Source organism: Rattus norvegicus, chromosome 5, assembly GCF_021556685.1.
Source record: "Rattus norvegicus strain SHRSP/BbbUtx chromosome 5, alternate assembly SHRSP_T2T, whole genome shotgun sequence".
Lineage (NCBI taxonomy): Eukaryota > Metazoa > Chordata > Mammalia > Rodentia > Muridae > Rattus > Rattus norvegicus.
The window spans coordinates 166,134,017-166,146,563 of NC_141538.1; the positions used below are offsets into that span (position 1 = coordinate 166,134,017).

General features: G+C 47.6%; 1 protein-coding gene across 4 annotated transcripts in view; it reads left to right on the forward strand.

The window, feature by feature from the left end:
* Positions 1-12,547, forward strand: part of Clstn1 (calsyntenin 1) — a 62,365-nt gene that overhangs the window by 26,343 nt on the left and 23,475 nt on the right. For all 4 annotated transcript variants that reach the window (NM_001436870.1, NM_001436872.1, NM_001436871.1 and 1 more), the window contains 1 exon segment: positions 5,319-5,441. In NM_001436870.1, coding sequence (NP_001423799.1) covers positions 5,319-5,441 — 123 coding nt within the window.

Here is a 12,547-nt window from a genome sequence, read left to right on the forward strand (position 1 = left end):
AATGTGAAAACACTTCACAACGAGGGAACAGGTGCGCTGACCAAGCCGGGGCTGGGGCTAAGCTGAGCAGCAAGGTACATGTTGCATTTTACTTCAGTTGATTTAGTCTCCCCATCGTTAAAGGTGCAGGTTCTGCCTTACCCTGGACATGGCCATCGCTGTATGGTCCCTCTCTTCCTTTGTTGAGGAAGAACAATAAATTCTCTAAAGGTTTGAGAGTGGGATTCTCTTTAACGTGAGTTGTATTAGTTGGATTTGAGGAATTGCTGACTGGGGGATAGGGTGGGGGTGGGGTGGGAGTTGTGGACTTGTGCCCTCCCATCCCAAGCCTGGGAGGTGGCCTAAGGGGTCTGGCCCTGCTGGCCTTCACAGCTACTCAGATAGTTAACTGTCTTGCTGCCAGCCCTCGGGTGTATGGTGGTTACCTAAGTAAGATAGTTCATCATCCACGCCCAGCACTGCCTAGCATGTTTGAGGCCCTGGGTACCAAACAACCTCTGCAAAAAGCAAGAGAAGGAAAAAAGGCGCACCCCTCCCTGGACCCCACCCCATGCATTTCCAGCAGGCAGAGCAGTGTGGCATCATCACCCCCTTCATTCCCACCCGAGGCCTCCTGCTGCTTCTGACCTCCCGCTCTTTCTAAAATTTTAGTGCTGGCATGGTGGTGTGTCCCTTTAATCCCAGCATTCACTGTGCCGTTCTGGCTGGCCTGGAGCTCACTATCAGATCAGGCACACACCCACAGCAAGCGCTTCTCTGGAGGGGGGGAGGATCTTGCTTTGCTCCCCTTGCCCTTGGCATTGGAGTGGGCATATTTGTGTTGGCAGCTGCCTGGGTATGTTGGTCCTCACTGTGAAGTTACCCTCACTGGGTGCCGGCTCATTACCGCGCTGCAGGGGCACTGTGAGCAGAGCTCGAGTGGTTTGGAGTGCAGATGCAGTTGACGTTGTGTTCTGCCAGGGTTGTCCTGAGAGCCCAGCACCGTGCCTTCCTCCTGCAGAGGATTGAAAGATTGCCTGTAGCACATAGCTGTGAGAAGTTAAGGACCTTTGACGCCCAGCTGGCTGGAAGGATCACAAGTGGTCTGAGCTGAACAAAATTTATACTTGAGGACAGTACTCAGTCTGAGAGTGTGTCTTTTTGATCTAAAAAATTTCTTTTAATTATTTTTTAAAAGAATTATTTACTTATTTTATGTATATGGGTACACTGTAGCTGTCTTCAGACACACCAGAAGAGGGCATCGGATCCCATTACAGATGGTTGTGACCTACCATGTGGTTGCTGGGATTTGAACTCATGACCTCTGGAAGAGTAGTCGGGTGCTCTTAACCACTGAGCCATCTCTCCAGCCCAGTATCTTTTTTATTTTTACATCTTATAATTAAGATTATTTTTATTATTGGTGTGCATGTGTGCAAGTGCGTGTGAGTACGCACCCCAGTATGCATGTGGAGGTCAGGGGGTAGCTTGCTGGAGTTGGTCCCCTCCGCCACTGCGTGTTCCTGGGCTGAAACTCAGGCTGTCGGGCTTGGCAGAAAGTGCTATCTTTTAAGTTATGATGGTGGCCTGAGAATGTCTCTTCTTTTTAAAGGTTTGTTTTTGCCATTTTAAATTATGTCTATGTGTGTATTTGTATGTGGGTATGTGCTGGTACAAAAGGTGCTTTGAACCAAACTCGGGTCTCCCGCAAGAGCAGTATCCGACCCTAGTGGCTGAGCTATCACCTTCCCTGAAAGAGCGCCTGCTGCATTTCCAGTTTGGATCTGTGTAGACGTCCTTCTGTCTGCTTTCTGTTGTGTTGCTGTAAACAGTGTGTGAGAAAATCACCCTAAATAGGGAAACGAGTGCTGGCTAATAGGTTCAGAGGTTGCTGTCCGTGGTTCCGTCCGTCGGCTCTTGTTTCCAGGTCTTGCTGAGTGTAACACTGCCTGGGGTGTGTACTGGAGGCCACTGACCTTCTGGGGCCGTGGTTTTCAACCTTCCTAATGCTGCCACCGTTTAATATAGTTCCTCGTGGTGTGGCGGTCCCCAGCCATAAGGTTTTTGTTGCTACCTCGTAACTGTAATTTGCTATTATGAATCATATTGTAAATATATCAGCAGGATATCTGACGTGACCCTCTCCCCCAACACAGGTTGGGAAGTGGAGAGGAAGTAGTGAGAGGGACAGAGAGGAAGTGGGCCACCATTCTACTCCAGGCCAAACCCCCAAAGGACCACCTGGTCCCACCTCCTATAGGTTCTGCCACCTCCCAAAGGTACCACAGTCTGGTGAGCAAGTTAGAGCATCCAGGCCTTCAGGGGGCACTCACTCTGTAACCTGTACCAGCCTGCTTTAGTGTTCTGCTTTGGTTCTAGATTTGTGTGTGTGTGTGTGTGTGTGTGTGTGTGTGTGTGTGTGTGTGTGTGTTGCCTGCATGCAATCTGCACACAACATGTGTGCCTGGTACCCACACAGAGGTCCGATCCCCTGGAACTGGACTTATAGATGTCTGTGAGCCACCATGTTGGCGCTGAGAACCAAGCCTAGGTCCTCTGCAGCTGCTCCTAACTGCCGAGCTGAGTCCAGCCCCTCCCCTGTCTCACAGTGTATTTGAGGAAAGAACGAGTCAGCTAGAGACTTTACGTGTACTCTCTCATTTTTTGACGGGTCTCACTCATAGACCTGGCTGCCCTGGAACTTGTGAACCCTTTGCCTCTGCCTCCTGAGCTTGCAGAAGATTGTGGGCATGTGAGGCTATGCCTAAGTAGGAATTTAGAACATAGTTGTTGGCACTCTTCCACCCCAAGCATCATGAGCATCATACGGGGGCTGCTGGTAACACCAGCTAGAGGTTATTTTTAATCAAAGCATCATTTCAAGCATGAACACCCGAGCACCTGCTGCCCCCTGGTGGCAGTGTCCTAGGATTGCAGGTCCAAGATTCACTCGTCTTGGATTTTTTTTTTTTATTTATTTATTTATTATATATGAGTACACTGTAGCTGTCTTCAGACACACCAGAAGAGGGCATTGGATCTCATTACAGATGGTTGTGAGCCACCATGTGGTTGCTGGGAATTGAACTCAGGACCTCTGGAAGAGCAGCCAGTGCTCTTAACCACTGAGCCATCTCTCCAGCCCTCGTCTTGGATTTTTACAGGTTCAATTATAGTCGAAATGCATTAAAGACAGTTGAAGCTTACAGCATGGCCAGCGTAGGTATTCTGCTATAGGAAGCACACATCAAATCCTTACTCTCGGCCAGTGGATTTCTACACGGAAAAGGTGTAAAACAAAAGAAGTCGTGTAGTGTGTGATTGGTATCAAGGGCTCTGTGGCACATTGTGGATCTGAAACCTGCCTGGCGGAATCTCTTGTTTGTGTGACTTGAGCAGGGGAGCAGCCTTCTTAGCCCACAGAATTGGGATGTGTTGGGATGAATCTTTCGTATTTGTGATTAACCCTGAGATTCACTGATTGGTTTTGTTTCTGGGTTTTTTTTTTTTTTTTTTTTGGACAGTTTTCTTGTGTAGCCCTGGTATTAAAACTTGCCCTGTAGCCCTGTAGGCCAGGCTGGCCTCGAACTCAGAAATCCACCTGTCTCCACCTCTTGATTATTGGGATTAAGGCACACGCCACTGCCGCCTGGCATTTGTAGATTCTAAAATCAAGTTTCTAATGATTAAGATCTATAGTCATCCCCAGCTCCGAAAAAAAGAAAAAAAAAAGATCTGTAGTCACAAAAATCATTTTTATCTGAAAGTAACCCCAGAAAACCTACACACTCACAGGTGTGATCTCTAGGTCTGCCATCAAGAATGTAGCCGGCTTCGATGCTCTGGAACGCAATGGAGTGAGGGTGTAGGGCTGTGCCAGGGCTGATGTGGTCCTCGACTTAACCGCCCATAATCTTCTGGTGGTTTGGAGAGTGGATGATTACAGAAACATCAGTCACTTGTTTCTATAAATGTTTCATAGCACAAATTGAATGTAATGAAATATTAAAAATATCATTCATTAATTATTGAAAAGTTCAGCCTTTGGAAATGGCCATATCTCTCATTATACTGCCAGCTTAAAGGAGCAATTGAGAGATTTCGAATTATAAAATTAGAACACTGGGATGGCGGTGAAATGAGTCGACACAAAGTTATTTTCCCCTCTGAAATTTGTTAACCATTTTCAGCCTGTAGCCTTTCTGCTAAGGCGAGCGGCCCATTCTGTGTTAGGACAGTGCAGGCTCACCTCACACTTCGCTTTGCTCGATACTTTTACATCCCTGTGGTGCTGGGAAAAACAAGGTGACGTCATTTAATCTAAGAGTTTTATGGACTCAAATGTTGGAGTGAAGTTCAGTTTGTTTTATTGTGCTTGTGATTTTGTTAGTAAAACAAAGCATCGATACAAATTTGTATCAAATGTTTCTGTTCATTACAAGCCAATGAATGGTTTGCCTTGTAAAGTGAAAGACTGGAGTGGGGTTCGGTGTGTGCAGCTGTAATCCCGCAGTTTGGGAGGCGGAAGCAGGAAGATTGAAGCTAGCCTGGGATATATAGATGAGAGAGAGAGAGAGAGAGAGAGAGAGAGAGAGAGAGAGAGAGAGAGAGACAGACAGAGAGAGAGAGAGACAGAGAGAGAGAGAGAGAGAGAGAGAGAGAGAGAGAGACAGAGAGAGAGAGAGACAGAGACAGAGACAGATGACAGACAGAGACAGACAGAACCATAAGACTAGAGGTTAGGGAGATGTGTCTGAGTCTTCAGACTTTGTGAGCAATTTGTAGCTCCATTTGCCTTCGGAGTTGTCCCAGCTTCCTTTCTAATGTGGTTCTTGTAAAAAGACACTGGGGTCTCACCAGTGGGTGAATCGCCCATCTCCTGTTGCCTAGCAGAGGTGCCCCCGTTGCATGAACCCTTTAACAGAAGGCCAGCCCGTGCTGCGTGTGAGACTCGATTCTGTTGATGCCAGTAGGCATCCCTGCTACTGTGCGATTCCATCCTGCCGCCGCCGTGGGGACGGGGACGGAGGGTGGGAATGCTGACCCTCCTGAGTCCCCTCTGTCAGAGCTCATGTCCCAGGAGTACTTTGTGGAGGGAAAGAGTCAATTTTTGTCTTCGTGATCTGGGTTAGATTTTACGTGGGGCACTCCTGCAATCAAATCATAGTTTACCCTTTTCAGACGATCTGTCTCTTTGCCCTCACATGCCTCTGGCTTCGCTTTCACGTGCGTGCACACGCACTCGTGCGGAAAGCCAGATGACACAGACTCGCCTTCAAAGGCGACAGCATCTCGGTCTGAATCTTACCCGTGTTTCCCGTTTTCTCCCAATGCAGTTAACAAGCACAAGCCATGGCTGGAGCCCACCTACCACGGGATCGTCACCGAGAACGATAACACGGTGCTGCTCGACCCCCCCCTCATCGCCCTGGACAAAGACTCACCGCTGCGCTTTGCAGGTACGGAGGCCAGCTGTTCACTGTCTGCAAGGCTGCCCTGGATAGGAAGCGACTTAGTGGCTGGATGACTGGACCTCTCGGGAAGTGTTCTGGTAGCTGAGAGCTGCTTGTGGCTCCAGGCACCCATGTTCTCCTTGTAATAGTCACAGGTAGCTGACACTGAGCTGTTCTGCTGGACGAAGGGGGAAGGAAATACTTAATTGCTCTGCCTTGTGCAGATAGGCAGATACTGTCTAGACACACTCAGTGCAGATGGAGCACGGACACTGCTTAGGACAGAGTTGATGTGGGACCTGCACTCTGCCTGTTCATTCATGTCCGGGTATTCAATTGTCAGTTTCCCTTCACTCCAAAAACTCTTACTCCCTTCCATTCACCCGCACAGACTTCAGAAACATTGAGCAGTCTTTGTTGAGGAACTTTCAGCCTAGATTTACTTTTTTTCCCCCCCAATCTTTAAATTTTATTTAACTAAATCTTTTTCTATAGTTTTATTTATGCATATGAATGTTTTGCCTGCACGTATGCATATGCATCGTGTGAATGTCTGGTGTCCACAGAGGTCAGAAGAGAGCATCGTATCCCTTGGAACTAGAGCTGCAGATACTGGGAGTCAAACCCAGGTCCTCTGGGAAGGCAGCAAGTGCTCTGTGGTTTAAAGTCACGTATGGGGCTGTGTTATTTAAGGCGTGCACACTGCATGCTGAGCACATTGTCAGTTTGTGTTTGTTAATTTTTTACGGGCATGTACCACTATGTCCAGTTTAATGAATTTACTTTTTCTTCCTTTTGTGTGTATGGGTGGTTTTTTTTTTTCTGCCTGCATGTGCCTGTGTACCATGTGCATGCAGTACCCAAGGAGGCCAGAAGAGGGCATCAGATTCCCTGGAACTGGAGTTAATGGTTGTGAGTGACCTTGTGGGTACTGGGAAGCAAACCCTGGTCCTCTGGGAGAGCAGCCAGTGCTCCTAACCACTGAGTCATTTGTTCAGCCCCTTGTTTGTTTATTGAGACAAAGTCTTTGCTCTGTTAGTGCTGGCTGGCATCCAACTTGTCATCCTCCTGCTGCAGCCTTCTGAGGGACAAGGTGACACACACGTATGCACCACAACACCTGCCTCAATAAAGTTATTAAATATTTGATACAAGTTATTTTTTTATAAGATTCTATCCTGTATCTTTGCAGAGAACAACCTGCAGGACAGTGTCATAGATTTCAGTCATGTGGTGATTTTCCTACATTGCCGACATTCAGTGGTGTTTGCCAGTCGGATCTGCCCTGGCTGCTGGATGGCTGTGTTTTTCAGTCCCAGCGTTACAGTAAATGCTGGGATCACACACGAATGTGTGTGGCTCTGTCCAGCTTTTAAGTTTTCCTTCCTTCCTTCCTTCCTTCCTTCCTTCCTTCCTTCCTTCCTTTCTCTTTCTTTCTTTTTTCTTTTTCTTTTAGTTTTTTGTTTTTTTTTTTTAAGTTTCTGAATATGGGTGTTTTGCCTGCCTGTGCGCAAATGTCTTAGGAGGTCAGAAGAGGGCACCGGAGCCACCGTTGTCCTGTGAGTGTCCACCCAGGTTCTCTGTGGGAGCTACCGGTGCTCTTAACCACTGAGCCATCTCTCCAGCCCACTCTGTTATTTTTCTTTTTAAGTAGTTATCATTTCTCCTTTTGTGTGTGTGTGACATTTAAAGATACATCACAGTTATAGCGGGGTTGCCTAGGATGTGTTGCTGGTGGATTTATATACATTCCTGCATTTTAAGAAGTGCTTTGGAGGCTTGGGGAGACAGCTCAGTGGTTAAGAACACCTGCTGCCCCTGTGGAGGACCAGGGTTCAACTCCCAGCACCCACGTGGCTCACAACTGTAATTCTAGCTCCAAGGGATACAGTGCCTTCTTCTGACCTCCGTGGGCACCAGGCGAGCATGGGGTGATGCATAGACAAACATGCAGGCAGAAACACTCTTATACATAAAAATAAAATGTTTAAAATAAATTAAGAATGAATGTTTTAAAAAGAGAGTAGTAACTCAGGCTAGGAAATGCACCCGCCTGGCAGCAAAAACCTCTGAGTTCAGAGCTCAGACCCATGTAGCATGTCGAGGTGCTACATGCTTTTAGTCCCCTCAGCCTCCGTGAGGTGGAAGCACAGGGATTAAACAGTCATCCTCCGAGGCACAGTCAGTTTGAGGAAGACCAGCCTGAGTTACACAGGATCCTCTCTCGAAAAACAAGGAGGCAAAGAAATGGCTGTGGTCCGGGATTCCGGGGTCACTGCCGCCGGCCTTGATCTACAAGGCTCCAGCTGCGTGCAGCCTGTGGCGCTCGGAAACCACCCCACAGCTAATAATGCATTTGCTCCTGAGCATCAAGAATAGATTCCAGGCCCTCTTCCAAGTGCTTTATTAATAAAAATTTATATTTAATTCTCCACCACTTGAAGTGAGGATGCTTTCTGCCAGACCCCCTTTTAACAAGAGGAACTAGGAGCTGCAGAGATGGCTTGGTGGTTAAGAGCTCTGGCTGCTCTTCAGAGGACCAAAGTCTGTCCTGAGCACCCACATGGTGGCTCATGACCTCCATCCACAACTGCAGTCCCTAGGGATCTGATGCCCTCCTTTTCAGCCTCTGTGGGTACCAGGCATACACGGCGCACAGCCATATAAGCAAAGAAACAGTCACAGATAGATAAAAATAAGGAAGTATTTTTGTTTTGTATTTTTTGAGACAGGGTTTTTCTCTGTGTAGCCCTGACTGACCTATAACTCGCTCTGTAGACCAGGCTGGCCTCGAACTCAGAGATCCACCTGCCACCTGAGCGTTGGAACTAAAGGCGTGTGTGCCACCACTGCCAGCCTTACCCCTCGGTTCCATCATCTGCAAACAGAAATTTTTTTTTTATTTTATTTTTTTTTTTGGTTCTTTTTTTCGGAGCTGGGGACCGAACCCAGGGCCTTGCGCTTCCTAGGTAAGCGCTCTACCACTGAGCTAAATCCCCAGCCCCTGCAAACAGAAATTTAACACCCTTCTTAGGGCTTGGGGAGTTCTGTGTGTCGGTATGAGTCAAAGAGCTTAAATTCACTCCTGAGGCCCAGGGACGTAGCTCAGTGGTAGAGCACTTACCTGCCGTGCCTAAGGCTGTGGGTTCAAGCTCCACCCCAAGTCCTACCCTTAGCAATAATAATAAAATTTATAAAAACAAAGTGAAACCCTCATCCAAAAGAGTAAATCAGTGCTTGGTTCAGAGGTTTGTATGGAATGTCTGCTGTGTCAGTCTGAACAACGGAATCACACGTAACATGTTTATAAATACGTTTTCACGGGCCAGCAAGATGGTTTGGTGGATAAGGCACCTACTACCAAGCCGGGTCCTTGATCCCTGGTGGAAGGGAAAGACGGCCTCCTGTAAGCTGCATCCCCTCTACCCCCAAATAGATTTTTTTTTTGAAAAAATTCAGTTTAGTTTTATTTGGTTTTGCTCTCGTTTTTTCAAGACAGAGTCTTACTACACAGCCCTGGCTGTCCTAGAACTCAGTCTGTAGACCAGGCTGGCCTCAGACTCACATCCACCTGCCTCTGTCTCCTGAGTGCGGGGATTAAAGACATGCGCCACTACACCCAGCAATAAACATAATTTTTAAAGATGTTAATGTATATCCTTAAATTTAATATTCTGTGGGAAATGTGTTTCTATGTTTTTACATAAGTCGTTATTTAACTCCCTCACACTTGGAAGTTATTTTCGTGTTGAGCAAGGCTTATTCTGCAGACTCGTTCTGAGATTGTTTTTGTGATGGTACCGAGTCCGCTGTGGTGACAAGATTGGAGAAGGCTTGTGCGGCGGCCGGCCGTGGGTCACTCTCCATGAACTGACAGTGTTCCCAGCTTGTCCTGGGGCTCTTTCTGGCCACCCACCCTCGGCTTCCAGAAGTCAAGTGCCGTCACCCTCACTGTACCATTTCCCCAGTGGGCAAACTGGTTCAGAGCGTGTGAGCTGCACGCCATCGTCGGGAATGGTGATCTCTCCCAGTTCTCTCCATAGTACCCTGGCTACTCAGTGCTTGGGACACACCAGGGCTCCAGACCTGCATGCGGAAGGACAGAGGAGTCCGTCTGAGGCCACACGCTCTGCTAAGCGTGTTGCCTTTGAGCCAGGCCCTCTGGCTGCAGCTCTCCAAGACGTGACATTTCAAAGTTGAGAACAGTCTGCTCTGTGTACCCAACCCCTCATGGGCTGTGTGTGTAGGAAAGCACTGAGCTCTCTTGACAGAGCTCGGAGGCAGACACGTTTGTGGTGTTGAACCTTTTGTCCCTGGTGCCCCTGGTGTGTGTTGTCAGACTCTTAGGGAACACACAGCCAAGTCTGCATTGTTGTCTTGGGGGGAACTGAGTTGGGGCGATGTAAGAAAATGCATCAGTTTGCTGAGGGTGTCTGCTGTAGGCGTCCACTTTCATAGATGAGCCTGACAGTGGTGACTCCCTCTCTCTGCCTTCACTCTTACATGTTTTTCAAGATTATTATTATTATTATCATCGTCATTATTGTGTTTCTGGCTGTCCTCAAGTCTCTTTCTCGGCCCTATGGTCAAGTGTGAGCATTTTTGCCTACCTGCATATATGTCTGGTGCCCTCAGAGGTTAGGAGAAGGCATCAGATCCCTGGAATTAAAGCTACAGATGCTTGGGAACCACCATATTGATACTTGGAACCGATTTTAAGTCTTCTGCAAGAGCAGGCCAGTGCTCTTAACTTCTGAGCCTTCTCCAGCCCCCGTTCTTCTGTTCGATTAAACATGGCATTCCTTCACAAGTAGCTTATGGTCAGATTTCACGAGTTCAGGAATCATGACTGGTGAGGCAGGAGAGGGGACACGGAAAGCCTTTCTTTTTTTTTTTTTTTTTTTTTTTTTTTTTTTTTTTTTTTTCTTTTTTTCGGAGCTGGGTACCGAACCCAGGGCCTTGCGTTTGCTAGGCAAGCACTCTACCACTGAGCTAAATCCCCAACCCCTACGGAAAGCCTTTCTTGGCGGAGCCTAACAGATCTGGGTGCTAGTGATTGAGCACAGACAGGAAGGCACGGTGTAGGAACAGCACAAGTGGACACGGGACAGCATGGGTCCCCATAGGTCACCATCGACTTCCTAAGATAGCCGTTGGGATGTAGCTTGGTGGTAAAGCACTTGCTTACTGAGTCTCAGGCCCTGGTTCAATCCCAAATATAAATGGGGGGGGTTTGTTTTGTTTTTAAATATATTTTTTTATTATATATGAGTACACTGTTGCTGTCTTCAGACACACCAGAAGAGGGCATCAGATCCCATTACAGTTGGTAGTGAGCCACCACGTGGTTGCTGGGAATTGAACTCAGGACTTCTGGAAGAACAGCCAGCTCTCTTAACTGCTGAGCCATCTCTCCAGCCCTTTAAAGATTTCTTTAGGGGGAAAAGTACCCTTGGCCATTTTAGATAGGAGAGGACGAGGTTGGCGGTCAGAAGTAACTTTGGGGGAGTGACAGGGCGGGAGAGTTCTGACCCTGTCCCTCGCTGGTATAGCTGGGAATCTGATTTTCATGGTATCGTAGGAGGTTCCCTGCCATGAAGCAGTTGTATGGAGTCCTCATGGGACAGGAAGGGCTGGGCAGGGAGAAAAAGGTATGTGAGGTGATTCCGAGAGGTTCTTCTCTGCAGTGTGGGACCCAGGGAACACGGCTGAAATCACAATAGTGGAGGGTAGAGATGCTAGTGTGGGGCCACACAATTCTAGTAAGCTCTGTAAATTGTGCGTGGACTGGGAAGGGAGGAGAAATCAATGTCGACTGGTAAAATAAATAAACAAGCCAGTTGATCTCATTCCGTGCAGCACATCGGATATCCTGAGTATCAGATATTTATATTAGGATTGAAAACAGAAGTAAGGTTACAATTCAGAAGGACCAGCAAAAATAGTTTTACAGTTGGGGGAGGTCACACGCCACGAGGAAATGTAGTAAAGGGTTGAAGCATAAAGAAGGCTGAGAGCCACTGAAGTAAATACGTATATATGCATATACATGTGTGCATGCATGTATCTATGTATTAGCTACTGGGAGAGTGGGGTATGAGGGACATAAATCTGTATTAGGGGAGGAAGATTCTAGAACATTATTGTCCATTGGGCTGTGGTGGATTATTGTGCTTGTTAAACAGAGATAGATGCTGAAGCGAATGGAACCACGGCATACCTGGGGTTTACTATGAAAGTCTCCACGCATGCCCAAAGATGGTAAGGGGCAGGGACACGCCCTAAACAGCATGCACACACACATACACACAGATACACACCGCATAGACACACATCCCCCCCACACATACATACACACAGGTTCACACCACTGGAGAAACATACAGATACCCCCCACACACACACACACAGATATACACCGCATAGACACACACCCCACCCCATACACAGACACATACATACACAGGTTCACACCACCAGAGAAACACACATAGACACACTCCCCCCCCACAGATACACACCCCGCACATAGAAACATACATGCAGACATATAGACACACACACACACACATACACACACACAGGTTTCACACTACATACACAGAGAGACACATAGAGGCGTAGTTTCTCACTTACACTTGGACCACATCTCCCTCGCCTTTAAAGTTCCTCCCAAGACTAGGACTGATCTCATCTAAAATAACCTCCTGAGGGACTGGAGAGATGGCTTAGGCTAAGAGCACCTGATGTTCTTGCAGAGGACCTGGGTTCAGTTCCCAGCACCGAGATGGCTTACAACCTGGTCTAACTCCAGTTCTGGGGGTCCAGCACTTTTCTGACCTCCACAGGCACTCTACACGAATGTCACATGAACTTGTCCAGGCAAATGCACATAGATGTAAATAAAATTCTAAAAGCAAAAGCGACCTCCTGGGTCTGGTCCCCAGGCTCTCGTGCTGGGGGCCAGATGACCATGTTTACCCAGACAGACTTGTTTAACAGAGCAAAGGTCCTTTAGGACCAAAGTCCCATTCATCTAACCATCTGCTGTCTCCTCTCTTGATGGAAATTCTTGCCTCAGCCTGAGAGGACGGCACAGTATGGCCACTGTG